The 26,752-nt window shown below is 47.5% G+C and overlaps 1 protein-coding gene and 1 pseudogene across 1 annotated transcript; both read left to right on the forward strand.

Moving 5' to 3' along the window:
• The first annotated feature begins 2,561 nt into the window (after positions 1-2,561).
• LOC148118678 (U1 spliceosomal RNA) lies at positions 2,562-2,709 on the forward strand (annotated as a pseudogene).
• A 3,477-nt stretch (positions 2,710-6,186) lies between these two features.
• Positions 6,187-11,649, forward strand: LOC148118679 (von Ebner gland protein 1-like). The gene is made up of 6 exons (XM_087900149.1): positions 6,187-6,304; positions 6,750-6,886; positions 7,996-8,066; positions 9,510-9,620; positions 10,171-10,272; positions 11,594-11,649. The coding sequence occupies exons 1-6, from the start codon at positions 6,218-6,220 to the stop codon at positions 11,647-11,649; spliced, it is 564 nt and encodes a 187-aa protein (XP_087756275.1). The 5' UTR covers positions 6,187-6,217.
• Positions 11,650-26,752: the final 15,103 nt, after the last annotated feature.

Here is a 26,752-nt window from a genome sequence, read left to right on the forward strand (position 1 = left end):
GGACATGACTTGGTTCCTGAGTGAAGTAACCTCCAGGCATGTTCCCATTTGTGTGATATTTACTGTGACATGGCACAAGCCATTCTATAAAGTGTCCTGTGTTCAGATTAGCCATAGTCGGGAGGAACTGAAGGAGAAAGAGCCGGAAAGCAAACACAGCCTTTCCCTGAACACAGCTCCTTCTGTACACAAATACGCTCCGGTCGGGACCCCACCCTCAGCTCCCGAAGCAAACTTAGATCCTATCTCCTCAGTCACCTGTGTTGTAGTCCAGCGAAGTCCAGACAGCATTTACTGAGTCTCGGTCTGGAAAGATGAGGGGCCTAGCTGCTGGTTGGTCCTGACCTGCCCACATGGCGGTACCTCTTGATACAAGGAGTGAGGCCTGTGATGGAGACAGGCGTAGGGTGGAGGAACGAGTGGGACTGGGCAAGGCTCTTAATCTCCCTGAAGCCTGAATAGTCAGGTCCTTCCTGACTCAGGGAAGCAAGGAGTTAGACAATGTGTTGGGGGTGCAGAGGGCTGCAGAAAGTATGGGAGAGACACACAGAGTTGGCATGACTGTCAGACACGTTTTCAGGACTGTGAACTCCTCTGGGGACAGGAAGGGGACAGGAGTCCTGATAGAGACACTGACACAGACTACCCAGGGGAGTTAGGAGCTCAGTGGACCTTGGGAAGCAGAGTGATAGTTGTTCATGTTCAGTGTGTGGTCACTCGGTCCTGTGTGGTCGTGGATCAACTGCAGAACTAACGACAGCCTTCAGCTAGCTCCCTGCAGTCCATTTGAGGCTTCTGGAAGGGATCCGTGTCTGAGAAGAAGAACACAATCTTTACCCTTGGACTGGCATGACTTGTCCTCAGAAATTTAAAATTTCTTGCTTAAAGCCTGTCCTATCAGCCACTGTGTATGTCTGTCTGGGGCATGGGGAAGACTGTCCACAGCCCCCTCACAATGAGTCTCTGACCCTCTGCTGCACTCTTGCTTTGGGACATTAACTTTCAATAGCCATTAAACACAACACATGGCAGGGCTGGAGAGATGGCTCAGCAGTTAAGAGCACGTGTTGATCTTTCAGAGGACCCGGATTTGATTCCCATCATCCACATGGCATCTTATAACATTCTGTGACACCAGTTTTGGGGGAATCCAATACCTTTTTCAGCCCTATTTAGGCAACAGGCATGTGTGTAGCCACACATATACATACATTGGCAAACACTCATAAGATAAAAATAAGCTAATTTTAAAAAGAAAACTTAGAACTCCAAAAAACAGGATAACATGGTTGGATCATTTCTACTTACATAACCTTGGCTAGCCTCTTTGAAACTCCTTCTGACCTATGACCACTATTCCTTAATTCCGGCTTCCTGTGGAACTGACATCATACTATTTCCTGTACGTCAAACAGAACTGTTTTAGCCTTTGCTGCCTATGGAGTTCAAAATAAAATCATTTCTCCTCATTAATTGAGAGGATGAGCGAAGCATGCAGCTTCTGGCACAGATGTCCTTGTAAATTCTGCCAGTAAATGATAAATGTGACCTTTCTATTTCATGATATAACATCAACCTGAGGCTGCACAGTGAGATCCTGCTGTGGTTCAAGGCCCAGCACCCTTGGGACAGGATACCAGATGTTCTGGCACAAAGTCTATTGGGGATGCTCCTGAAAGCCGAGACCACGTGGTAAAGATGGGTGTAATCTGATGTGACTCTTGGTTTTGCCCACCCTGTGGCCTAAAAACCTTCACCACAGAGAGAGATGACTCTGGCAAATGCCACAAAAACCACACGAGACATGGACTCCTTGCTTGTGCGTGGAAAGGCCCACATGGGAACAGTTTGGAGTCTATAGGAGACAGCAGAACCTAGGGTCGTAGGTCTGCCTACACAGCACAGCAGGCTCCGGATGAGGGCTTGGCCGCCTCATCTTGTCAGCGTTCATCACACTGCGTCTGCCGCGGGGCGCTGAGGTCTAACCAGTCGTTTGTATCAATGTGCAGTCTCTTCACAAGGCACTGCATTCCGGGTGGCCTCTTCTCTCCCTCACCTTCTCACCGACTTTGTTCCTTTACTCTCGTGTCTCTGGCTTTTTCCAAACTGTCTGCAGAAAATTCTTCGCTTACTTTGCCACCTATCACACACTGCCTTCTCCCAGTTTCAGCGCTGGAAGCTGCACCCAGAGCGGATGGGAAGGGAGGATGAGGGGGGAATAAGAGCGTTCTTCCTCCCCATCCTCAGTACAGTGACAACTAGTCAGTTCACACCCCTCACCCCATCCATATGGAAGGACTACCCACCTCTCCTGCAGCCAGAAGACATTTCTCACTCCTCAAGAGACAGACCACTGCTGTGCTGGCTAGTTTTATGTCAACCTGACACAAACTAGTATCACTGGAGAGAAGGGAGCTCCCTCTGTTTCCATAAGATCAGGCTGTAGGAAAGCCTATAGGGTGTTTCCCTAATTATTGATCAATGGGGGAGTGCCCAGCCCATTGAAGGTGGGGCAATCTCCAGGCTGGAGGTCTTGGGTTCTATAAGAAACAGCTGAATACTTACTTACCTAGCAGGGGCGGTGCTGTGATTGGGAAGGTGATTTTCCCAGGGGGAGGCTTATTCATTACACTCTGTGATTTTCTCAAACTTGGGGAACTCACCTGCATAATTTGTGGTAGTGTGGGACGGTATTCTTTCTCTTCCCTGGAAAAAAAAAGGAAAGAAAAGAAAGAAAGAAAATTAGTTGAACAAGCCATGTGTAATAAGCCAGTAAGCAGCACTCCGCCATGGCGTTTGCATCAGGCAAACTAACGCCCTTCAGTGATGAGCGGTGATGTAGAAGTGTAAATCAAACAAGCCCTTCCCTCCCCAAGTTGCCTTTGGCCATGTTGTTTCTTTACAGCAATAGTAATCCTCGCTAAGACAGAAGTTAGAACCAAGATTGTGGGGTATCGTTGTGACAGACCTGACAATGGGTTTTTGGGAGGCTTGTGGAAAGACTTTGAAATTTTGGATGAGAAAAGTCATTAAGTGTTCAAAATTAGTGAGACGTTCTGCAACAGCTTGGAAAATAAGAGTTCTGAGAGCAGTGCAGAGGATGGAGGCCTGGCTTGTGAGGTTTCAGAGGGAAGCCAAGATTCTACTGGACAATTTGTGTGAAGAATCTGTGGCGTCTGGTCAGATGTAGCTGAGAAGGTAACCAGGCCTTAGAGGAGAGCAGCATCACTGAGGTGAGGTCTTCTGGGAAGTGCTTCCTCGGGGTCAGCACGCAGCTGTGTTCCAGAGGCAGCTCAGGTGGTACCTCTCGCTGGCAGCCAAACTTGGTTCTGTAAGAGTCACCCAGGAGACACTGCTTTTCAAGACATGCAGGGGTCATGGAGAACAGCTGAGGCTTGGCACTGTGTGGCAGGGCAGGAGTCCCTGAAGAGAAAGCCCAGGAGAGGCCGTTGGTGAAAGTGCAGCCCAGCTGCAGCAGAAGACCCAGCAGTTTGGAGACGCCAGCACCGTGGGATGACCACCACGAGCAGCAGCAGCAGTGGCGAGGAGCCTGCTGGAGCCGAGGAGACAGGCTGGGTGTGCTGCAGAGGGCAGAGCCGGAGAAGCGACCCAAGAAGCCCAGAAGATAGCGAGTGGATCCCAGACATTGGTCATTGAGTTGATCACACACATGGAGTTTCATTTTTCCTTTATTCAGGCTGTGACTGTACCCTAGGTCTTCCCTCTTGAAGGGAGAAAGTGTTCACCTTATTTTTTACTTGGCGATGAACAAGAAAGGAAAAGCTGTGGCTTAACAGTGATGTGTTTGTGTGTCAAGCTGACAAGGGCTGGCTACTTTTGTGTCAACTTGATACAAGCTACAGTCACCCAAGAGAAAAGAACGGGAACTGAGAAAATGCCTCCAAAAGATCAGGACGTAGGCAACCTTGTACCTGTGGGTCATTTTCTTAAGTAGTTGGGAAGCACGCAGTCCACTGTGGGTGAGGCCAAACTGGGTTGGAGGTCCTGGATTCTGTGAGCTATGTTGAAGAAGCCCATAAGCAGCAATCCTCAGTGGCGTCTGCATCAGCTCCTGCCTCCAGGTTCCTGTCCTGGTTGAGTTCCTGTGCTGATTTTCTTCAATGATGAACACAGTGCTATGGAGGTGTAAGCCAAATAGAGACTTTCTTCTCCAAGTTGCTTTGGCTATGGGGTTTCATTACAACAATACTAATATAACTTGTTCACCCAGCCTAGGCGTCATAAGCCTAGGGCCCTTTGGCACCCTGTGTTTTGTTTTTTATTTTGTTTTCCTTCACTGATTTTTTATTTGTTTGCATCTATATGAGGCTGCATAAGTTTATATGCAAATGTGCATGTCAGGGCCTGGAGAGGGAAAGAGAGTGTCAGTACCCCGGACACTGGAGTTACAGGAGGTTGTGAGCCATAATATGAGAACTAGGAATTGAACACATATCTTCTGCAAGAGCATAAAAGACTCTTAACAGCTGAGTCACCTTATCAGCTCCAGTCTGTGATTCTGTCCCACTGCTGTTGTGTGTACATCTGTGCCTGTGTACATACATACGCACACAGGCCTAGCTCCATTCTGCCCTATCACAGTAAAAAGCAGCTTCTTTATTCACTAACCAATGAAAGTCACACATAGACAGAAAGGAATCACACATCAGTGCTGCCCACAGTGGGCTGTCAATAACAATGAAGACAATCCCACAAACAAGGCTACAGGTTAACCTGATCTAGATATTTCCCAAATGGAGACTCTCTTTCCAGGTGAATCTAAGTCGTAGCAAGTTGACATTTATTGCTAGCCAGTAAGCCAACCAGAAGTTGCTTTTGTCCAGTATTTTGTTTAGGAGAGGGTCATATTGCCTGCCCACTCTTCCCTTCTCTGTCGCCTTGCAGTCTTCATTCCATGGGAAGTCAGAGTGCCTCTGACTTCTGTAGCAGTGCTCCACTCAGGCATGAGGTTCTTGAATTTAAACTATAGAGAATCAGAAAAATTTGAAAAGCAAAATCAAACAAATGGTAACAAGGACGCCCTTCCCAGGAGGACATTTACACAGAATTCCTGACCCAAGGCTGAGTAGAAGAGCTTTAGAACTGAACTGGAGATGTCTTACCTCACCCAAAAGGCCACAGAGAGTGAACATGCTACAACACGGTTGCCCAGACAACGACATAGACCTGGAAGGTGCTGGAGACAAGGAGAGTAAGTTATAAACAGTGGTGTATCAGAGCCAGAGGAAGGCTCTCTAGGCTCCTTAATGTATCAGGACTCCTCTCATACTGCTTAGGAAAAAGACCCCTGGCCATCTGAAGCTTCAGGGACAGGAGACCATGTGCCTTAGGCCTTTACCAGACTGTAAGTCCCTCTGAGTTTATATGTAGTACATGCATGAAGGTAATTAAAAACCCAGAGAAAGCATCATATCCCCTGGAACTGGAGTTGCAGGAAGTTGTGAATCACAATATGGGTGCCAGGAACTTAACCCAAGTCCTCAGCAAGAGCATAAAGGACTCTTAACAGCTGAGCCACCAGCTCCAGTCTGTGATTCTGTCCCATGGCTGTGTACACATGAGCTCACAAGGCCTCCTTGCTTTCTTTCTATGTCTGAGCCATGATTGTTCTGCATATTGGCAGGGACTAGTGCACACCTTGCTGAGGAGGGGACACATCTTTAGGCACACATTTTGAGAGTCACATATTAGGCTCCCACTTTCCTCTTTTTTCAAGATGAATCTAAGGTTCAGTGTCCTGCCCTGGGATTCAGGAAGGTTCCTGAGAATGGAGCTCAGAAGGGTCTGGCTTCAGTGGCCTCCTCTGTGTCAATGAGCATGTCAGCCAGCTGGAGATCACACTGTGTGCAGGAGGGGTTCACGCCTGCTCTTCTTACCCTCAGGGGCTCCTGACACGGGAGGCTGCATCTCTAACTCAGACTCACTTTCTTGCCAGGGCAAATCTACAAGTAGCCCTGCCCCATCATCCTGTGGGCGTTAAAGATTCTCTAGAAACTTCCAACAATGATGACCTTTATCTGGTCCACTGAAGACCTGGCCATGCTGAATGTCCAGGAAGGGACTGGTCAGTCATCCTTGCCAACTTCCCGGGGACCCTGGACAGAGCGGTATAAATGGGCAGCTGAGTGAAGCCCCAACACAGCCTTCTCAGCCAGCCCAGTGACCTGTTGGGGACCTGCGAACACAGACTCTGGACATGAAGGCCCTGATCCTGTTCTTTGGCCTCGGCCTTGTTGGTGCCCTGCAGGCCCAGACCTTCCCTGCCACGAAGGAGCATCAAGATGTGAGGCTGAGACGGGCAGGGGTTGGAGGGGGGTTCTGGCTGATGGGGAGAGGTTAAGGTTGTTGGTTAGATGGCTCATTCCTTCTTCATCTAAAGAGACATCATTTTAGAACCAGGCTTGAACCCCTACTCTCAGGGAATGCCAGACACAGCACAAGGAATCTGGTCAGATGGATCTGGGTGCAGAGGGCTGGAGGAGGTCAGAGTCCAGAGTCCAGGTCTCCTCACTGTTCTCTGGGAATGCAGGGGTCTGTGATAGTGTCACACCTGCAAGGGTTGGTGAACCACACTGCTGTGGCCCTGGTTAACTAGCTTATTTGATGGGTTCATAGAAGGGGAAAAGCGTCACATGTCCAAAACATGGCGGCAAGCTAGACAGAGGGGCTAAGGACTAGGGGCAGCGCTGCGGTCTACCTGAGTCCTGATGGGCAGGGGTCTTCTCCAGCTGTCAGGAACGTGGTATATGAAAGCTACAGCATCTGACAAGGAGATTCCTGGCGTGGATTTAAAGTCTATGTCTGTGACTCCCGTGACCATCACGAACCTGGAAGAGGGCAAACTACAAGTGGAGTACACTGTCTTGTGAGTGTGTGCCAACTGAGTTGGTAGCATTCTTCTTGGCCTTTGCCACATAAGAGACCTGAGGGCTGAGTGGGGTGCACAGGGTGAACTGGGGGCCTGGGCCAACAGTACCACTGAGAGTGTCTCAGTTTAGAGAGGACCATGGCACAGTACGTGGTGCAGAGAAAATATCTCAGATGGACGTGGCACCCACTTTCTATGCTGACGGGACGTCCTTTGTCAGTGACCCAGGCCCTGGAGAAGGGTTTCACTGCCAAATCCCACGTTAACATTCAGTCTGAGTCTCTTTTCTCTCCAGCATAAAATTCTGCCTGTAAGGGAGGCAGGGGCCAGGATTTCACAACATTCAAGAGGTGTACAGAACCCCAGGGAGAAAGTTTATCAGGGTCTGCAGAGACACTGAAATCCCAGCCTATTCCCACTGGTGTGATCTTTGGGACCTTTGGGACCAGTCACTGGGGTGACCTGTCATGTGTGACCTCTTCTCGTTGAAGACTCTTACCTGTGCTGTCTCACACCTGTGTGACTCCCCATTCATGTGGCCACTACCTCTTCGTCTTATCCCATATTTGGGGTCCTTTCACTTAGTGGCTCCTGAAGTAGACAGTGTCTGAGCCATCTTTACAAGGTCTGGCATCTGGGCAGCCCCTGCCCTGTCAGTTACCCTGGAATGAGCCCTCTGTTCTTTTCCCCCAGTCCTGCTCTCAGAGTAATTTCCTCAATGGCCAGGTGACAGGGATTGTTGGGTTCATCCCTAAGTATCTCCAGAGACGGAGGGTGAGCCAAGAAGACACACAGCTTGCAGGTTAGGAAGGGAGGATTTGTTTCAGACGATGTCTACAAACCAAGTAGCTCAGGTTCTCCGAGGGTGTGAGCAAGGGGCTGTCGGGGTGCGGCCAGAAGGTGACATGACACAGAACTGAGCCACTGTGGGCCTCAGGGGGCTTGAGCACGTGACTAAGGAGGCCTGCTAGTAATGTAATGGGACCCAGTGGAGCCTGCACTTCCTTGGTCACCTTGGGACCAGATATCTCTTGACAATATTGTGGGTACTGCAGAGGGGAGTTGTATGTCTGGGCAGTGTGTCTCACAGACCTTTTGTGTTCCAGGATTGCAGGACGATGCCACAAGATGAATACTGTCCTAGAGAAGACAGATGTGCCTATAAAATACACAGCCTGTGAGTCCCTGGGCCTGTGAGGGCTGTACCCCCCTCCCTTGACACACATGAGACTATTGCGGCCATCCCAGGGGGCCCCATGGCCTGAGAACCTTTGCTTCTTCCAAATCTGTTAATACCCATGAAGGGTCCCATTAGACAGTTTTCCTGATGGGCCGGGAACAGCCGACACCAAACACTACATCGGGTGTGGTAGATTGGTCCCTACATGAGAATCGGCTGTTGTCTTAGTTAGAGTATGGTTGTCAGAACGCAACCCTTTGATAAAAAGCAAGCTGAGGGAAGGGTTTATTTTGTCTACACTTCCACATCAGTGCTCATTTTCAGAGGACGTCAGGGCAGGAGCTCAAACATGGCAGGGTATAGGAGTTGATACAGGGGCCATAGAGGCTTGCTCCTTACCACCTTGCTCCTCAAATTTGCCAGTTTGCTTTCTTATGGAGGTGGCCCCATTTGGTTTAGGCCCTCCCTGTCAATCACTAATTAAGAAAATTCCTTACAAGCCAACCTACAGCCTGGTCTTCTGGAAGTATTTTCTCAACTGGGCTTTCTCTGATGACTCTGGCCTGTGTCAAGTTGACATAAAGGTAGTCAACAGAACTGCCCAGTGGTGTCCCATTGGCTATGGAGAACTGTCCCGCGCTACTGTCTCGCCAGCAAGAACAATGCTGCACACTTAGGATCCTTCTGCAGAAAAGCTTTATTGCATCTTGAGAGAGAGAGCATAAGCTTACAAAGTGGAGACCCAGAATGAGGGGTACCCATCCCTTATATAGGAAACAGTCCTCGCTTCGGACGTGTCACTGACGCCTCGGGAGTAGGCAGGGACGCAGTAGTGGAAAGTTACCAAGCACATGCGCATTATAGTCCCACTGTCTCTGCCTCCCCAATGCTGGGATTAAAGGTGTGTGCTACAACACCTTGAACCAACAGAGATCTGTCTCTGCCTCCCAGGCATTGGGATTAAAGGTGTGTACGGCCATACCCTGAAGTCACAGAAGTCAACTGCCTCTGCCCCTTAAAGTCTCAGAGGTCAATGTACCTCCACCTCCCAGGCATTGGGATTAAAGGTGTGTACTGCCACACCCTGAAGTCACAGAGGTCAACTACCTCTGCCCCTTAAAGTAATGGAGAATGTGGTTGCGGCCCTCCACAGAGAACTCATGAAGGGGGTCAGGAAAGGTGTGCATTTGGTTCCAGAGACAGACCCTCCTGTATGACACACAAGTTGGGGACATGGCCATTCCATGTATGTGGCTCCCGTGGATATGGAGTTTCCTTCTAATTGAGGCTCTGGCATGGTGGAGAAGCTGGGACAGTAAGAACCAAGCAACTGGGCAGGAGTCAGCTTGAGAGGTGCCAGGCTGGGTTCCAGGACACCCTTAGATCCTTGTTGAATAGTCAGGGTGGTTATTAAGGATCTGTGTCTCTATACCTCCCCAGTTGGCGGTACTCAGGAGCTCTACATCGTACCATCTATTGTGGAGGACCACTTCATCTTCTACTGGATACACAACATACAAGGGGATCATTTCCGAATTGCAAAACTCTTGGGTGAGTCCCATTGTTGTGATGTGGGCCAAGGGTTCACAGGGTGAAAGGGGTCTCACAACTATTGGGGTTCCAGCTATAATAAGGATGGGTACAGAACAGGATCCATCATATAAAGACCAGCCACAATCACAGCCCATACCAGTGTCCTTCTTGCCTGCGAAAGAGCCCCAGAGCCTCCTGAGCCCTCCCTGTGACTGGGCACTGCCCACATAGAGCAGAGAGGCAGCATGGAGCCCTCAGCCAAGGGTGACATATTCCTCCAGAGTGAGGTTGGTCACAGTGTCCCCAACTGGCCTGAGAGAAACTCAGGTGAGCTGAAGGCACAGTGCCGTGTCCTCGAGGTCAGATGGAGGAATGGTCATGGTGGTCAGGTCCTCCCTCCCCACCTGGGTTCTCCTCTCTTGTCCAGGTCCAGGGTCACATCCCCACCTGGGTGGGCCATGCCTCACACTTCGCCCGAAGTTGCTTGATTCCCTGGGCTGGGAGGGAAGCTCTGTCAGCTCCCCCAACTCAGTCCTTGACACCCTGTCCCTCCTGACTGCTCCTATAGGCAGAGACCCTGACGTCCACCAGGATGCCCTGGAAGGTTTTCAGAATGCTGTGAGAGCTGGAGGCCTCAACACAGAGAGCATCGTCATCCCCAGGCAGAGTGGTAGGGAGCAAGCCGCCATGCTCTCCTGCCCTATGCAAAGGAGGCAGCCTGTCACTCAGGACAACAGGCTGCCTCTCACTCAGCTTTGTCCTTTGGGGATGGGGCACATGCTGGCTGGTGGAGGGGCTGTGGTTTTCTGACTGAATTCCCTGCACTTTCTGAATCATGTTTTTTCTTTCTTGGACAGAAACCTGCTCTGTAGGAAGCAAGTAGGGTAAGTGTTCATTTTTGTGGGACCCTTGAGGAAATCATGGTGTTGGGGTCAGCAGGGCTTCTGGAGACCCTGTGTTCTAACCTTTCCCTACCTGTGTGGGCAGGTACAGCCTATGCTACTGGGACACGCTCTACCTGTGGGTATTTTGTTCAGGATCCCTTCAGGAGTGTTGTTTCCTGGACGTCAGGAATCTCCCTCACAGATACTTTACCATTGGTTTGCAACTGGAGAGAATACCTCTCTGCATGCATGCCCTGCAGTTCTGTGCAAAAGTGAAATCCCTCCCTTGCGGCTCCCTTCTTTTCAGTTACCAAGTTGACTTTATTCAAAGCATGGATTGTTTTTAGGATGTGGCAGCCATGCCTGGGGTCTAGCAGCCTTCCTAGGTTTCTCTTTGATGCTTGGGGGATGCAGTCCAGAAAAATGTGTTAGCTTCCGCACTTTCTGTGGATACCCAGGCCTAATCCAGGAGCGCGCTTTCCTGAACCAGGGCCACGAGAATGGACGATTGTCCTAAGGGTTTAAAAAGACAAACGCAAGAGACCTGCTCGCTTGCCAAAGAGTAAAAAAAAAGCGCTTTATTAAACTCAAGTCGGGTATTTATACCAGGAGGCAAGAGGGTTCAAAAGGGCATGGCCCCCTCACATCAGGAGCAGTAGAATAGATTGATACATTCCCAGTGCCTCAGGCAGAATCAGCTACTTGGAATTACCATAACAAAGACAGCCAAGTTCTTTCTAAGCTACCCTCAAGCCAGTGCTCCTGCAGAATCTCCAGGGGCCAGAGATCAAACAGCCCTGCGAAATGCCAAGGAAGAAAAGGGAAAAAGACCTGGGTACCTACAAAATGCCCATGGAGAACTGCGCATGTGCGGGCAGAGCCTGAGCCCAACAATATCCTTGTCACCCCTTTGCCATGCTCTTGCCCTGAAACCATCTGTCCCCTTTTCACACATGAGCATGGAGAATTGCGGGTACTCAGTTCACAGAGGGGAGGGGGAAAATGACCTATGTCCTATTTGGATCTGGTGAGTGGAGACCCCAGCATCCTAACATTTTCCCCCTGCATGAATCATTTTGGCTCCACTGACTCTCCTCCTTTCCACAGCAAGTGATGCCGGGGTCCAGGCTGCCACAGAGTATTGCTGCACCCAGACCTCCTGAGCGCAGGACACAGAAGTGCTCTCTCCCTCTCCCTTCTGGCTTCACCCACCCCTTCCCTCTGTCTCCTACTCTCCTGCTTCTCATTAAAGAACTTCATCATCTCCCTGGTGTCCCTGTGTGTCTGTGGGGGGTGAGGGGTCTAGGCAGGATGCCCTCACATGCCCAGAGACTTGGCTCTTATTTTGGAGCAGGAGGTGTGGTAAAGTGGCAGGATGGATGGGTGTTCCCAGCTTCCTGTTGGTTCTCACGGTGTTTTTTTCTGGGCAAAGGCCATAACGGCCTGCGTGCAGGACTTCTAAGCTGTTGTTCCCCTGGAGCCTCTCATAACTTCTGCTTGTGTCCTTTCAAAGCCAGCTGGTGTGTGATGGGATGAGTTTGAGGAAGGGTGTTAGGGGCTCCAGGCCTGAAATGAGGTCCCAGGAGGGCTTAATGGCAGGTGTTAATCACCTGGTGGCCATGGCAGGAATGGGGGTGTCATTCATTAAGGTACTGGTTTCTTCTAGGATCAGGAGACCATTCAGAAGACCTCTTGAAGAGTTTGTAGTTCTGTGACTAATCTATGCAGTCCTCTTTGACATAATCTTATGTATCTGGAGGTTACCCATTACTGGGATGTCCTGCTGATCACAGGTTGCAGTCCACCATGGCCTGGCTGTTTTTTTTTTCCAAGCTTGACAGTGTTGAGGACTCCATCCCCCTCTGGCATAAGGCTTCCTGTTCTCTACCTGACTTTATTTGAAAACTGTCTCTAGACCTGGATACCTAACTCTAGCATGATCTAGTCATTTATTTCTAGTATAACCTTTGACACAATTCCCTGAAGAGGCTGTCCTCTTCTTCATATAAGTTAATTTGAAACAGAACACATCCAATAAGGGAAATCATGAGTAAAATGATTCCAAGCTAACTGCAAAAGAGTATTCTAAGATTATTCTTTATTGTAAGGGAGAAAATTCATGAAACAGGAATGTGAGTACAACCTCAAGGTATGGAGCGAGGGCGAGAGAGAGAGAAAGTAAAAGATAGAGAGAGAGACAGAGAGAGAGAGACAGAGAGAGAGAGAGAGATGGCTGGGCAGGCAGCTTTCTCTGGGTACCCAGGAGTCATTTCTCAACCTGGTCCAGGCTCTTAAATGTCATTGGCCAAAGGAGGTTCTCCATATTCTCCCCCTTTTGTGTAAATGAGAGAGTTCCAAACCCAATACAAAACTATATATGCTAGGAACAGATTTCAAGTATAAAATTAGAAGTACAACCAGCATAAATTAAACTATATTAAGCAAAGTACATATGCTAAATATTTTAATAAACAGTCTATCCTAAGAAGTCTAAGTCTTGTATTAGAAATGGCTTGTCCTGATCATAAGAATAAGGTAACTACGGTTATCTAATCTTCGACACCATCAAAGGCCTGAGAAGGGAAATAATATTACTTGATTAAACAGGAAGTGCAATCAAGGAGCTTCCAAAATGTGCAGTAGATGACAGAGACAACTGGCAATCTGAGAAATCACCCAAAGTCTCATTTGCAATGTTGAAGCAACTACCTTTGGCTAAGGCCTAGAGTCACTGACAGACCATTTTCAGAGGCAGGAATAATTTCAGAACCAACTTACCTTGACTTGGTAAGGTTTGGTAGTCTTTTTTTTCTTGTATCCTGCCTGTCCAGTCTAGACACCATGCACTTTGTTAGTGGTCAAGGAATAGAAGAATAGAAGACCAGTTGTGCCAAGAAGAAAACAAGCTCCCAGTGGCATGTCTTTGGTACTCAACATTCTCTCAGGAATAGATCAGTGCTGCCAGGAGCAATTGTGTCTCACTTCAACAGAACCCTAAGTTATTTAAATGCCATATTCTACAGCTCTTTGAAGTGGTTGAAGATTACCTATTCTTGTGGAAGCCTCACCTGCCCGGCCTTTGCTGGCACTGTCTTTTTGTAGTAATTATTCTTCATCTCATTCCATCTTTCCATCCATGTGGTCTTCCAGCAGATGTAATCAGAGGGAAGTCACCCAGATTGTAGGCACCTGCTCTGGCCATCCTGGGCCCAGCATGGTTTGTCTATTGGCATCATCTTTCCTCTGAGCAGCAGGGCTTCTGATAGTCTACCTGTCGACAATGGACACAACTGAAGTCTGGGATCCATTATAAGGAAGGGCTCTGGGATGATGGTTCTGATGAATGGCATGACATAGAGGCTGGGTTTTTCCTGGGTTTAGTGCAGGCCCTCCAGAAGAGGTGACTGGTACCAAGACTGACCTAAAGATTTTTTTTTTTTGGTTTTTCGAAACAAACTTCCTCTGGCTGTCCCAGAACTTGCTCTGTAGATCAGACTGGTCTCTAACTATCAGAGACTCACCAGCCTCTGCTTAGAGAGTGCTGGCATTAAATCCGTGTGCCACCATACCTGGCTGAGATCAGAGATTCTTTTTTGGTTTTGTTTTTTTAAGGTGCATTGGTGTTTGACCTGCATATATGTCTGTTTAAGGGTGTCAGAGCCCCTAAACTAGAGTTACAGACAGTTGTGAGCTGTTGTACTGGTGCTGGGAATTGAACCTTCCAGGACAGCAAGCAGTGCTCCTAATGGCCGAGCCATTTCTATAGCCCCTGAGATCAGATTCTTAATGAACTCTTCATAAAGAAACTTCTACACAAAAACTTACATAGTAAAAGACCAGTGAGGGTCCCATAATGCCTTGGATTCCTCTAACATAGGCAGCTTCAGAAGCGGTTCTGACAATTGTTCATGGATGCCGCATTCCTGTCCAGGATCTTTACTGGCCTCTTTATCTCTCCCAGAAGACCCTAGGAAGATGACCAACAGTGATAAGACCACAGGACTCTTCCAAGTGTGTCTGCTTGACTTGTGTAGTCCACCTATTTCAACCCCTCAACTTTCCAGGGACTCTGCTTGTCCTCACACCTGGAAGTCCCCTTCCTACTCAGTCTGTGGGCATTGGGGGCGGTGCTGCCTTGTCTATGTTCTCTTTCAGTCTGTGTGTTTAGGAAGGGGCATGGAATCTCCTCAGCACCTGGGACTGTTCCCCAAAGACGGCTTCAGTTCAGGTCTGCTGAGTTTTCCTGAGCACTGGGATCCAACTCACAGGCTAGAAATGGCCGGAGCTGAGACAGACCTATGGAGGTCATCAACTTCATCCTGACATTTCTTCTGGATCAGCTGTGATGGTGCCCAGGCATAGTGAGGATGGCACCCATTACAGCCAATGAAAGGCAATGACCAAGGCATCTTCAGGACCCTCAGGCCACCTTCTCTTTTCCTCCTCAGAGACCCAGCTAGACTCATATGCCCCTCCTCCAGCCTTCTCCCTCTCTACATCCCAGGTCTCCCCTCCCTTCTGACTCCCTAGCCTCCAATCCTTGAGTCAAAACTTCATTCTTTTCATGGCTGAGCACTATTCCATGGCCTGCATCAGCCACAGTTTGTGTAGTGTGGGTGTCACTGGGATTGGTTCTGGACAGAGGAGCCCTCAGTAAACCCCATATCTTTCTTCATTTTTACTTTTTTAAAAAGTGTGCTTGGTTTTAAACAATACTCATTTTGGAGGTAATACAACTGAGAATTACATCATCGTCTTCATGTAGCTCTGCACTGATAGTTAGTGCCAGGATCTGATAGAACAATCATGGAGACCAAGTCACACATCTCAAGGAAGACAGGCAAGCCTCCTTTGTTGACAGCTGAGTGTGAGCTGACCAACTTCAGCCTGAGCTGAAGGTGTAGCCCTGTGACAGGGAGGGAGCTGCCTGTTGGTGAATGAGGTTCTAGATTTAAGACTAGGCATGCCCTTCTCTGAGAGCACTCTCTCTTGGGACAAAGCTTCCTCACATTCAATGATAGTCAGAACGTCTAATTCCAATACTTATCACAGTCCACTCTGTTCCATGCTAACAAAGATGAAAATCATGGTAGGATCCTTGTGCAGTGAGTGCAGGCAGGCCCTGCCTCCTAGGTCACTCAGTTTAGGACAAAGTAGCTGCAGGGAGGCCAGGAGCATAGCTCATACATGGAGACCGTGCAGCTGCTCCTGCTGATTGAGGCCTGAGAGTGTAGCGCCTGCACTATGGGACAGTACGTGAGTCGGGAACTAGGCTGGAGATTTAAAAACACACACACAGAGACAGAGACATAGGGACACAGGTCATCCTTGAAACAAGAATGCCAACTTTACTGTGCTCCAGGGAAGCTTATATAGGGATCCTTAACTGATAGCCACGCCCCAGCTCTTGGAATTCTCCGCTATAAAACCCACCAGAAATCACTCCCCTGCCATCAGGAATTCTTGATGGTCTTGTGCTCAAAGCAGCTGCAGGCACAGGAAAGCAAGTTGGTTCACTCCAGCAGGCAAAGGGTCTGAGGCAGGCAAAGAAAGTCAAGGGACCAGGGGTTTGCAGCCCCCAACATGAGAGAGGAAAGCAATGGCCTCTGGTGACCCCTGGCAGCTCTAAGGAGCCGGGGTAAGACTTGGAGTTTCTGGGGTGAGGCTTGTGAACAATATTAGCATTGCATACAGCTGAGGAGAGTCACAGCTGGATGTCATGAGCTGCATAGCCTTACCTTCCTGCTGATGTCTGTACAGAATGACATTACACCAAGCAGCCCATGGGGGGGGGGGGGATAACATGGTGTCTGCCTATCCTCTGGGGAGCATCCAGAGACTGAGGAATGGCTTAGGGAAGCCTGCTCTGACATCACAGGACACTGTCCCTGTTTTGTAGCTTCCCAACTTTTGTCTTTCTTCAAAAGTGCTCTTTTTGGAATTTTTAATTTATGATTTAAGGCTCATGCAAAATGAACTCCAGAAACCCATGATTTATCTAGAAAATTTTTTGTGTTTTACATTGTTGAACTTGTTGGAACAAGACAGACAGGACCACCATCGGGATGTTGCTTCTCATAGGTGTGTCCTGCTCAGTCTGAGTCGTGAGAGCTGGGCATGACATTCCTGGGCAGTGGGTACAGAGTGAGTGTCTATTTCCTGCTCCCCTTGCTCTAGCTTCCAACCCATGCCTGAGGTTCCTGGGCTCTTTGAGAGAGGGATTTGTAAGCTCTTGGGAGTCCTCAACCATGGTGAGACCAGACCTGAAGCCAGAGACTCACAACCACGCCTGACCCACCCAGCCCCAGCCCTTCCCTCCTTTCCTTTCATCCTCTGTCGTGGTCCTGCTCTGAGTAGACATCTGGTTGGGTACATCTGTGCTGCTGCCATGGCAGTAGGGGTGAAATCCTGGTTTCCGGAGTGTGGAGGCCTGAGCACTACTCAGCACGTTGTCAAGTATAAGACGTCCCCCTCTGAGCAGACAGGTCTGAGACCCTAATTAACCATCCTATCCTGAGAAAACGGGAAGGCTGGGGAGATGGCTCGGTCAGAGGTGCTGACTCCTCCAGCATGAGAGCCTGCATGTATTGGTGCAGCTGTAATCTGATGGGAGTCAGAAGCAGGAGGATCCTGGGGTGTGGTGCACTGGGCAGCTAGCCTAGCTGAACCCAACTCCAGGCTTACTGAGAGACTAACAAATTAGAGGAAATTAGGAACTCATGTAATCTCGACCTCTTGCTTCCATGTACACAAGCACACCCACACATGATTATCACATACAAACGCATATGTCCACACAGATTGACACATCTGGCATGCATACAGACACAAAGTAGTTTTAAAAAACAGTTTAAAAGAAAGAGAGCTTGTGAGATGACTCAGTCGATAAAGGTACTTGATGCCAAATCTGAACAGAGTTCCTGGGAACTCACATGGTGGAAGGAGAGAACTGTCTGTTACAAGTTGTTCTCTGACCCTCACAGATGCACACACAAGCTAGCAAAAGCCTGTGCATACTTAGCTAATATACAGACTGTCAATCACATTTTGAAAACAAGGGATGTCTCAGTCCAGTGTCCCAGGCTGTTTCTGTTCTCACAGAGCAGCTATGGAGACTGTGGTACCCAAGGAGAATACACAGCTCCCAAGCCTCCAGATGCTAACATCACCAGCCCTTGAGAGCCGTGTGTCCACCCTGAGCCCTGCAGCTCTCAGGACACTTCTCACCTTTGTCAGCATTCTCCAGCAGCTCTGCTCCCGTGTCTGGAACACAACACTACAGACCCATCTTCTCTGTTTATCTACATTTGGGGCAGGAGTGTCACATACATCTACAAGCTGCTGGTAAAGGACCACGACATCTTCTACAGTGAATGGACTTTATTTGAGAGGTAAATCTATATGGAAAAGCTCATCAGTGAAGGCATCAGGAACCCCTCTTCCTGCATGGTCTCCACTACCAGACACCAGCGGAATGTGCAGCAGCTTCAGCCTTGACCTGGGGACTAGGCAGTTTCTTCTGCTGATCTTCTGGGACTGGGCACAGAGTTCTGTGCAGCATGCAAGATTTGATGCTGAGAGGAATCAGCTGAGCCTGTACTTAGGCGATGAGGGTTGATATGACTCTTAGAGCCTTGACCACTTAGGCTGGAAATTTCAGCCCCCAAAAAAAAAAAAAAATCATGAAATGCTACTTCCTGGATTCTCAGGTTGCATGACACAGTAGTTTGAGGAATTATGTCCTACCAGATGCCCTTGGTGGGTAAGATCCCTTAGATCCCTTATACAGGATACAGACCAATATACCCAGGGGATAGAATTTTCTAGGTCGTGTTGTTACACTGCATGGCTGCCTAGGTGGTATCACGTCCATGTGACCAGTCAGCCAGAACATGGCCATTCCTCCATTTGTATCTGCTTCTATTTTCACTCTGAGGTCTTGCCTCCTGTCCTGCTGCTACTTGCTGTAGGGAGAAGCCCTGGTGGTGCGGGAGAATTGTCTGTATTCTGTCAATCATATTTTAAATAAATGCTGATTGGCCAGGCAGGAAGTATAGGCGGGAAAACCAGACAGAAAGTAGAGGTGCAGCAATGAGAACAGGAGAATTCTGGGAAGTAGGAAGCTCCCTCCACCAATCCTGCCCAGATCACTGAAGAAGCAACATGTGAGCTGACAGCTGGAAAAGGTACTGAGCCACATGGCTAACACAGACAAGAATTTTGGGTTATCGTAAGATGTAAGAATTAGTTAATAAGAAGACTGAGCTAATGGGCCAATCAGTTTATAATCTTATGGAGTCCTGTGTGTGATTTTAATTGGGGCTTGCCGGTTGTGGGGTACCGGGTGGGGCAGAAACCCCAACAAGCAGGCCCTCATGTTACACCCTGGTGCTGGACACCGTTCCTGTCCTTGTGTCACTGGCTCCCTGCAGGGCTATACAGTCACACCCCCACTGCTCATCTGACCTCTGACCACAGGAAGTATCTGAAAGAAAACCTGGAGGTCCTTGGAAGAATGTTAAAAATCCCCACAGTGCAAAGAATTTCTGCAAGAATCAACACTTTCTTTATCTTTTCTAAGTATTGGTTTTCAGTGTCTATTTCACTGATTTCAACATTGATCTTAACTGTTTATTGTCTACCCATCTGGACTTAGGATACTGGGATTGATCACATGACAGCTGAAGGTGAGACAGGCCAATTATAAACCCTTTTTCCTATCTACAAAGCAGCAATGCTAGGAGAAGCTCCCTAGATGGAAACCAGAGGGATCTAGGCAGTGAGGCAGAGCAGATCCTTGTCCATCTGAGTTCCTAAAAATCCACATCTAAACTCAACAAACACAAAAGCACCAGAGTACACTCATAACCATCATCATCTTGCAGCCATATTTTTGTCCTCGAAGTAGACAATGGCAGAATTCCTCTCAGACAGGAATTTGGTGTATATGATGTGCCCCCACCCTTCATGCAACACAAACTATGCAGCCCTCAAGTGTCTTTCTGAGCTTCAGCTTAAAAAAAAAGAATTTTTATCTGGCTGCTTACAGGTAGAGAAGGTGCCATGTTTGACATCCTCATTCAGGGGCAGCTTGAACTAAATGCATCCAGTTGGTTTCCTGGAAACATGGTTCTGCTTCAGATACTGACAGACTCTTCCCTGCTGTAACTCTCTCAGAGCATGGAAGCATATTAACCCAGTAGTCAAGTAAGACCCTTCAACTCTGCAAGCACAGACATCTGAACATCCACTGGCAGATTACTCACGGAATACCCAGTGTAGCTTTAGATGGTCCCTATTACAGGCACACAGGGATGTTGAAGCATCAGAGACTAGTGAAGATCAGTCAGGACAAAGCACAAACATGGACCCAAACAATGTCCCACCCAACACAAGCCGGTTTTTCTGAAGCCTTCTGAAGACTATTATCCTAGTTCCAAGAACAAAGACAGGGCTTCCTGGCCAATCCTTATTTACAACAACAAGCAACAGCTCTGAGACATGGTTCACAGAAGAAGATAAGTCAGGCATCCAGGCTCAGGGACAGTCTCCAAATAAGGTCAAGGAGAGAGAAGGAAACCACTGTTGGGGGTGGGGGGTCCTTCATCATGGGTCCAGCTCAGTGAACCCCATATTCTTTCCCTGCATACTCCAGGTGACACCATCAAGAAGAAACCGGGTAGAGCTGATAACCAGCTCATACTCCAGGTTCAGGCTAGCCTGGCCCATAGCCCACCTGGGCATGTCCACTATAAAGGTCACACTCTGCCTGGGTCTCCAAATGCGTCTCCAAAGACATATCCCAGATGACAGGATTCTAGGCCTGCTCAAGCCCACCCGGCCCTTCACCCCCACCCCTGCTGGGCTCCTCACTGTGGGTTCTCCTTTTTCCCTGAGATCCATTGGCCTCCAGGCCACAAGGAGAAAAGGAATAGAAGCCGCCAGTGGGGCTTTGTACAGCCTGTGAGAGCGACAGAAATAGCCTTTCGGGAGACAGTTTCAGTGTCGCAGCCCAGTTCTCCTTCAGAGTCAGGGAGATATACAGGATTAGAATAGCAGTGGGGACAACACCTAAATTGCGTTTAGCAGCACGTTCCTATCATAGAGATCCTAGCACAATGTCTGATTACTCTGTGTGGCAACAGGGGAGAGAATTTGCAGGGAACTCCGTCAAGGGTCACGCCTAAGATAAGTCAGGCATCCAGGCTCAGGGACAGTCTCCAAATAAGGTCAAGGAGAGAGAAGGAAACCACTGTTGGGGGGGGGGGTCCTTCATCATGGGTCCAGCTCAGAGAGAGCTGTCCAGACATGGTGGACTGCAACCTTTAACCTACAGGGCCTCCCAACACCTCACTGGTCACCAAATGCAACAGAATCTTTTTTTTTTTTAGTGTATACAATATCCTGTCTGCAGGTATGCCCGCAGGCCATGTGGTTGCTGGGAATTGAACTCAGGACCTTTGGAAGAGCAGGCAATTCTCTTAACCTCTGAGCCATCTCTCCAGCCCCTGCAACAGAATCTTGAAGAGCCCAAGGCTCTTGCACAGAAATAAGCCCCGTACCAGGAAGTCCATGCCAGTGAGCACCAACCCAGAGCATGGCCAGTGAACATCAACCTAGAGTGTGGCAGGCGCCCCTCCTGTGCGGAGCTCAGTGTCTCTGTGAGCATCATTTCATGACTGCCAAGATACGGGGACAAGTTAAGTTTGTGGATCTACAGAAGGTAAGGGAGCCTGAGGAACATGGAACGGAAAATGGAAACAGCTCACCAGAGGTTCATTCACACCCATTCACACCATGCCAGATAGCAGAGAAAAATGGCAACCGCAAACATGTAAAGGCACAGCAGCAACAAGAGACATTCTGGAGCCAAAGCCCTTGGGACCTTGTCTATCTGAGATTCACCCATCAGCGTTCATCAGAGAAACCCTAAATTTGTTTCTGCTAAACATGAAAGGCAGCAGCAGGCTGGACTTCTTTGCAGAAGCAGGCAGGTTTCCTGCCCAGCGAGTTACGAACAATTTTCCAGGAGCTAGAGGGGAAGTCATACCTGGGCAGGGCATCAGAGATAGGAAGAGCCAGGGAAAGGGGTCCCAGGCTGGAGCTAAAACAGGGATGGAGACAGAAGGGTCTTAGGTAGGGTCTCAAGGAAAGCCGGGGGAATCTGAAACAATGGAGGATCAGAAGTCCGCCTCGTGGCCAGCTCCTTGATAGCCGCAGATAAAGCCGGGCAACTGGGGGCAGCGGTCTGCTGAGCGGGACTCTGATGAGGATGCTATGAAAAATCAGCATCCTAAGCCACCCAGAGGAGAAAAGTCACCTAACAGACTGGGTCGGTTTTTTATGTTCATAAGGCTAAGAAAGGACAGAAACTGGGGCAAAGGAGACAAAACTCTCTGGAAATGGCCAGTCATGGGCAGATTGCCAGTGGGCATGTCAGAGGAACAGCGGGCAGCAATTGACTTCAGGAGCTCGGCCCACCAGAATGCTGCTGGGTGAATCTCAGATAGACAAGGTCCCAAGGGCTTTGGCTCCAGAATGTCTCTTGCTACTGCTGTGCCTTTACATGTTTGTGGTTGCCATTTTTCTCTGCTATCTGGCATGGTGTGAATGGGTGTCAGGAGATACTTACTGTCTTTAATATAGTGTGATTATCTCTTGGAAGTATCCTGTTCTACTGGGCATTTTTACCTATGGATTATTATGAAGATAATTTCCTCTGAAGCTGTACTACTGTTTAAATGAAGTAATGATTTTATATAATGATAGTGTTAGTTTAAGTAGAATTTTGATGATTAAGGGTTTCTAACAAATATAGTAAGAGATTATGATAGAGGTTAGTTTAGCGGGGAAAGCAATACAGACAAAGGTAGGATATAATGTGGCCCCCACCCCTGATAGGTCAGGGACTACAGAGCATAGAAAATAAAAACAAGGAAGTGTCATGAAGCTAGGACTTATGAGTTTCCCTTGAAGAACTATGTAGGCTGTGGCTTAGGTTAATAATTAGGGAAAACAATCCCAGAAACTAGGCTAGCTCAGGTTCTTTTCATCTTAATGTTGGGAGAAGTATCCATAGATTTTGGTGTGCATCATAGCCAAAACAAAGCTTTCAATAGCAACTTTAGGTTAGGTTAAAATGTTTTTGCTAATGACTTTGAGGTAGAAAATCTTGGGGAATGATTCAAAGTTTAGAAAGGCACACTTCTAATAGTTGAGCAAGTGACTCATTGAGGTCAGGGGACAAAAACAGTGGCAGCCTGGCTATTGCTGGCTGACGTAACTTTCTTGTTGGGATGGGTTGGTGATCAAAGGTGATGATTAATTCCTTGTCCCCTTGTCTGCCCTCAGCTTCTGATATAAAAAAAACTATTGATGGTTGGGTATGCACCCTGAGGATTTAAAGTAGAGCTGAATGATTGCTTTTTATATGTAAAAGTTTAGATTTGTGACTCTTTTAAAGATTTTTATAAGATTATCTTTTGAGATAAATAAAAATTAATTGGTCCTTTCTTTGTAGCTGCAAAACACAACCCGCCAGTAAAAGAACTGACTGAGAAAAATACCTTGCTTGCTTACACTTTGTTAATCTATAACAAGTTGCTTGGAGATGAATGTATGTGGGTTCTTGGGGATGATTTGTTTTTCACCTGTAAAGCATAAAATGTAATCATGTAAGGGACATGGGAAACAGGCTGCTTCCACCTGTATTCATTGCAATCATTCACTTGAAAAATAGAATGTAACCACGTTGTAATTTTTATACTGTTTGAAAGATTTTGCTGGGATTATATAAGCTATATAATATAATATATAATAAGCTATATAATATAATATATAATAAGCTATATAATATAATATATAATAAGATTATATAAGCTATAATGGAAAAATAAAGACATATAGATGATAGAGAGATCCCTGAGGGTGTGTGTGTGTGTGTGTGTGTGTGTGTGTGTGTGTGTGTGTGTGTTTCCCTTTTTCACTGGCCCTAGAGAGTTAAGTTTCACCCCACTCCCTGGCCACAGAGAGTTAAGTTTTACTCCCTCAGATAGACAAGTCAACTGAGTGACTAGTCCACAGACTCTGTGGCTCCCCTCAATTCCTGAGCTGCTGAAAGCTGGTCCTTGGAGCAGCAGCAAAAAGCTTGTGGACTTCTTAAATAACCTCAGTTACCGTAGCGGGCTATGGCTAGACCAAGGATCCAGTGCCTGCCACCTTCCCCCTCTGGCTTCGGTTTCTCTAAATATGTGTACACACCAGCCTTCTCTTGGAACCAAATGACAGAGTTGCCATGGTCCCCCACAGAGCACAGGACAGTCATGGTGGTCTCAACTTCATGACGCCCACCCCAGCCTGAACTATAGCTTCTGCCTTGTTCCTCATCTCTTCAGACCCTTGACCTCAATTGCCCTGTGTACCCAGGGCTTCAGGGCCATGGATGAGGCCTAAGACAACTGACACCTATCTCTTTGTAAGAACACAGGGAAGATATGGTTCGTGAGTTTAGTGTGGAAAGGGTAGAGAGGGAAGGTGGGGGAGCCCCAGAACTTAGTAGTCAAGAACATGACTAGCAACTGGACATTTTTCTGACAGAAGCATGGAGGATTTGGGGTCACCTTGGGCCGGGTGAAGCTTTGAGATAGATGGTCCCCAAAACTGGAATTGTCACTATAGGGAGCAAGGTACCAAAAACACTGGACTTGTCTCTGGACTTGTTGGACCAGGTTAGCTTAACTTCCAGGATGGGACATCACAGATCAGGAGAAGTTCATCCAGTCTCTACTCTCCATCACGGATTGGTGCATGGATGGCTAGTCCTCCAGAGCCGTATGTCTCATCATAAAACACACTGCAATAAAGTCAAGTCAGGATTCTAGAAAATCCAGTTTTATGTCACAAGCCAAGCATGACCCTTTTATGGGAAATAAAAATCCTGACTATGGGCTGCAGCGATTGCTCAGTGGTTAAGAACACTTGTTACTCTTGAAAAGCACCCGAGTTCCATCTATAACACCCATTTGGTAACTTACAACCATCTGTACCTTAATCAAGATCAGAAATACAGTTATAATAAAATTGACCTTAAACTTGTATCAATAAACCAAGATCCATACCAATGCAAATCTCTATAGCATATCTCCCTTTAAATGTAAACAAACATTTATAAACAATCATTTAAGGAATTTGGGCATAGTTCTTTCCAAACTGTTTCCTGTTTTTTGTTGGACAAAATAATTTTGGGGGTGTTCATAGCAACCTTTCGGGGGGGGGGTCTTGGTCAATCAAACCACATCTGTCTAAAGAAATCCACAGGTTCTCATCTTCTGTGGAAACAAAAGCAGAACCTCTTTTCCAAAGTAGCATATCTTAGACTCAAATTTTGATGTCTTTAAAACCTTTAAAACATATATGTTGGTTACTTAGTTCCTTCACAGTCAAAAAATTCAAAGAAAACACAATAATATACATAATCCAGACTCTGTGTGTATATTCCATCTTTATGTGGCTTATTTTCTTACTCTATTACCTTTTCTACAAGTTTAATATTTATTTTATTATCTGTACTCCTTTAGCCTATGACTAGCTGTACTCTTTTATATTACATTTACTGTCTCTTTGCTCTTTTTCTTCTCTCTCCTACATACATTTTTTAAATGCACTGTGTCTTTTACATATGAATCTGTCCTTATTGAGTATCTGTAATTCTTTCCTGACCAGGACAGCTTCTTAAAATGCTAAGTGCTTCTTTAAAACCTAAGTGGCAGCATTGCTAGGGCAAACACAGCCCTGCCGGCTTGCTCCACCCAATCCAACATGGCACAAGTCTGTTCACTGTCTCTGAGACTACCAGGTGGGATCTACGCTCATCACCTCAACTCTTGTAACCAGTTAGCCCATGCTACCACCAAGTAACTCACAGCAGTCTGCCCACCAACCCCATTCAAGTGCTCAGCCTCCTGAAAGAGCCAGAGTTAGTGCTGGCTGCACAGCCAAGAAGCTGCTGTTTTGAAATTACATGGGTTTTTTTGTTTTGTTTTGTGTTTTGTTTTGTTTTGTTTTACTACCCCTGAATGACAAAGCCCTCTCTTAAAGGAGCTGCAGCATGCTGTCAGCAAGCAGAGCCCATCCGGAAAAAAAAAAATGTAGCTAAACTTCGTTTTTTCGTGTGTAGAATTCCTTTCCAAGCTTTCTCGGGGTTTATGTGCATTTAGCTAGCACACGTTGGGGCACCAATTTGTTGTGGGAGGCTGCTTGTTCATTCCCTGGCCACCCTTCTTTTTTTTAATTAAATAACTGCTTGGCCAATCACTATAGCATGTTCCTAGCAAGCTCTTACATCACCCAGGTAAAGCAAAATAGTGAGAACTTCCAATGCCACTTCTTAGCCTATGGACACCTCCCCAGAAGCCATAAGACACTGAACTGCATTTTGGAAACCCTGGTCTATACAAATGTTTCCCTCCCTGTACTCTGGGTACTGCCATCATTGTGTTTGGATAGAAGTGAATGGAAGATATTAAATATCAAAATTAGCTTTCATGAGTGCTTTTGCCTTGAGGAACCCTTGTCCAAGAGAGAATGTTAACCAAATAAGAAGTGCGCCACCACCTAGGGATCTGGAACCGGCCAGATAGCAAAGACTCCTTGTATCCCTGCCCTCTCAGAAGCCACCATGCTCAACCGTGGTCCTGGGGTGTTTCCTAAGGCCCAATTCCCACCTAAATCAAAGTTTCCATACCCACCCATCCTTCCCAGACCTTCCAGTACCATACATATTTGTACAGCCTCTCTCCAGACCTCTCTCTGGGTGTCTGGCATGGCCCAGTAGCTGTGCTCCAAAGCCCTAACCTCTGTGTCCTCTGTCCACTTCGGAGAACTCTGCAGAGTTTGCTGACTGTTTCTACCCATAGTTCTACCTCCCACCAGCCTTCGGTCTGGCACTTTCTCCCAAGACACCTCTTCTTTCTTCTTTTCCCCCTACTTCCTCCAAATACTGGGAGGGTTCAAAAGATGGGCCACTCACTGAGTCCCACGCTGTTATCTGGTTCCCCTCCTTCTTCCTTCCTACTCACTGACTTTATGCCATGGGGCAACTGCATTTTCTTGCACCTTTGCATCTGTGAGTATGTAGGGCATGTGTGTCCCTGTATATGTATGTGTACATGTGTGTGAACATGCATATTGCGTGCAATCTGTCTCTGTGTATATAACTAAATGTTAGTGTTTCTGTACACATGTGTGAGTAGATCCCATCTGCTCTTT

Source organism: Myodes glareolus, chromosome 21 (assembly GCF_982192425.1).
Source record: "Myodes glareolus chromosome 21, mMyoGla1.1, whole genome shotgun sequence".
In the NCBI taxonomy this organism is placed as follows: domain Eukaryota; kingdom Metazoa; phylum Chordata; class Mammalia; order Rodentia; family Cricetidae; genus Myodes; species Myodes glareolus.

What these genes read in the sequence shown, in the direction of transcription:
- LOC148118679 (XM_087900149.1), top strand. Translation starts at nt 6,218, where the DNA reads ATGAAGGCCCTGATCCTGTTCTTTGGCCTCGGCCTTGTTGGTGCCCTG. An exon ending in GCCTATAAAATACACAGCCT is followed by an intron (nt 8,067 to 9,509) that starts GTGAGTCCCTGG and finishes ATACCTCCCCAG; the next exon opens with TTGGCGGTACTCAGGAGCTC. An exon ending in CGTCATCCCCAGGCAGAGTG is followed by an intron (nt 10,273 to 11,593) that starts GTAGGGAGCAAG and finishes TCCTTTCCACAG; the next exon opens with CAAGTGATGCCGGGGTCCAG.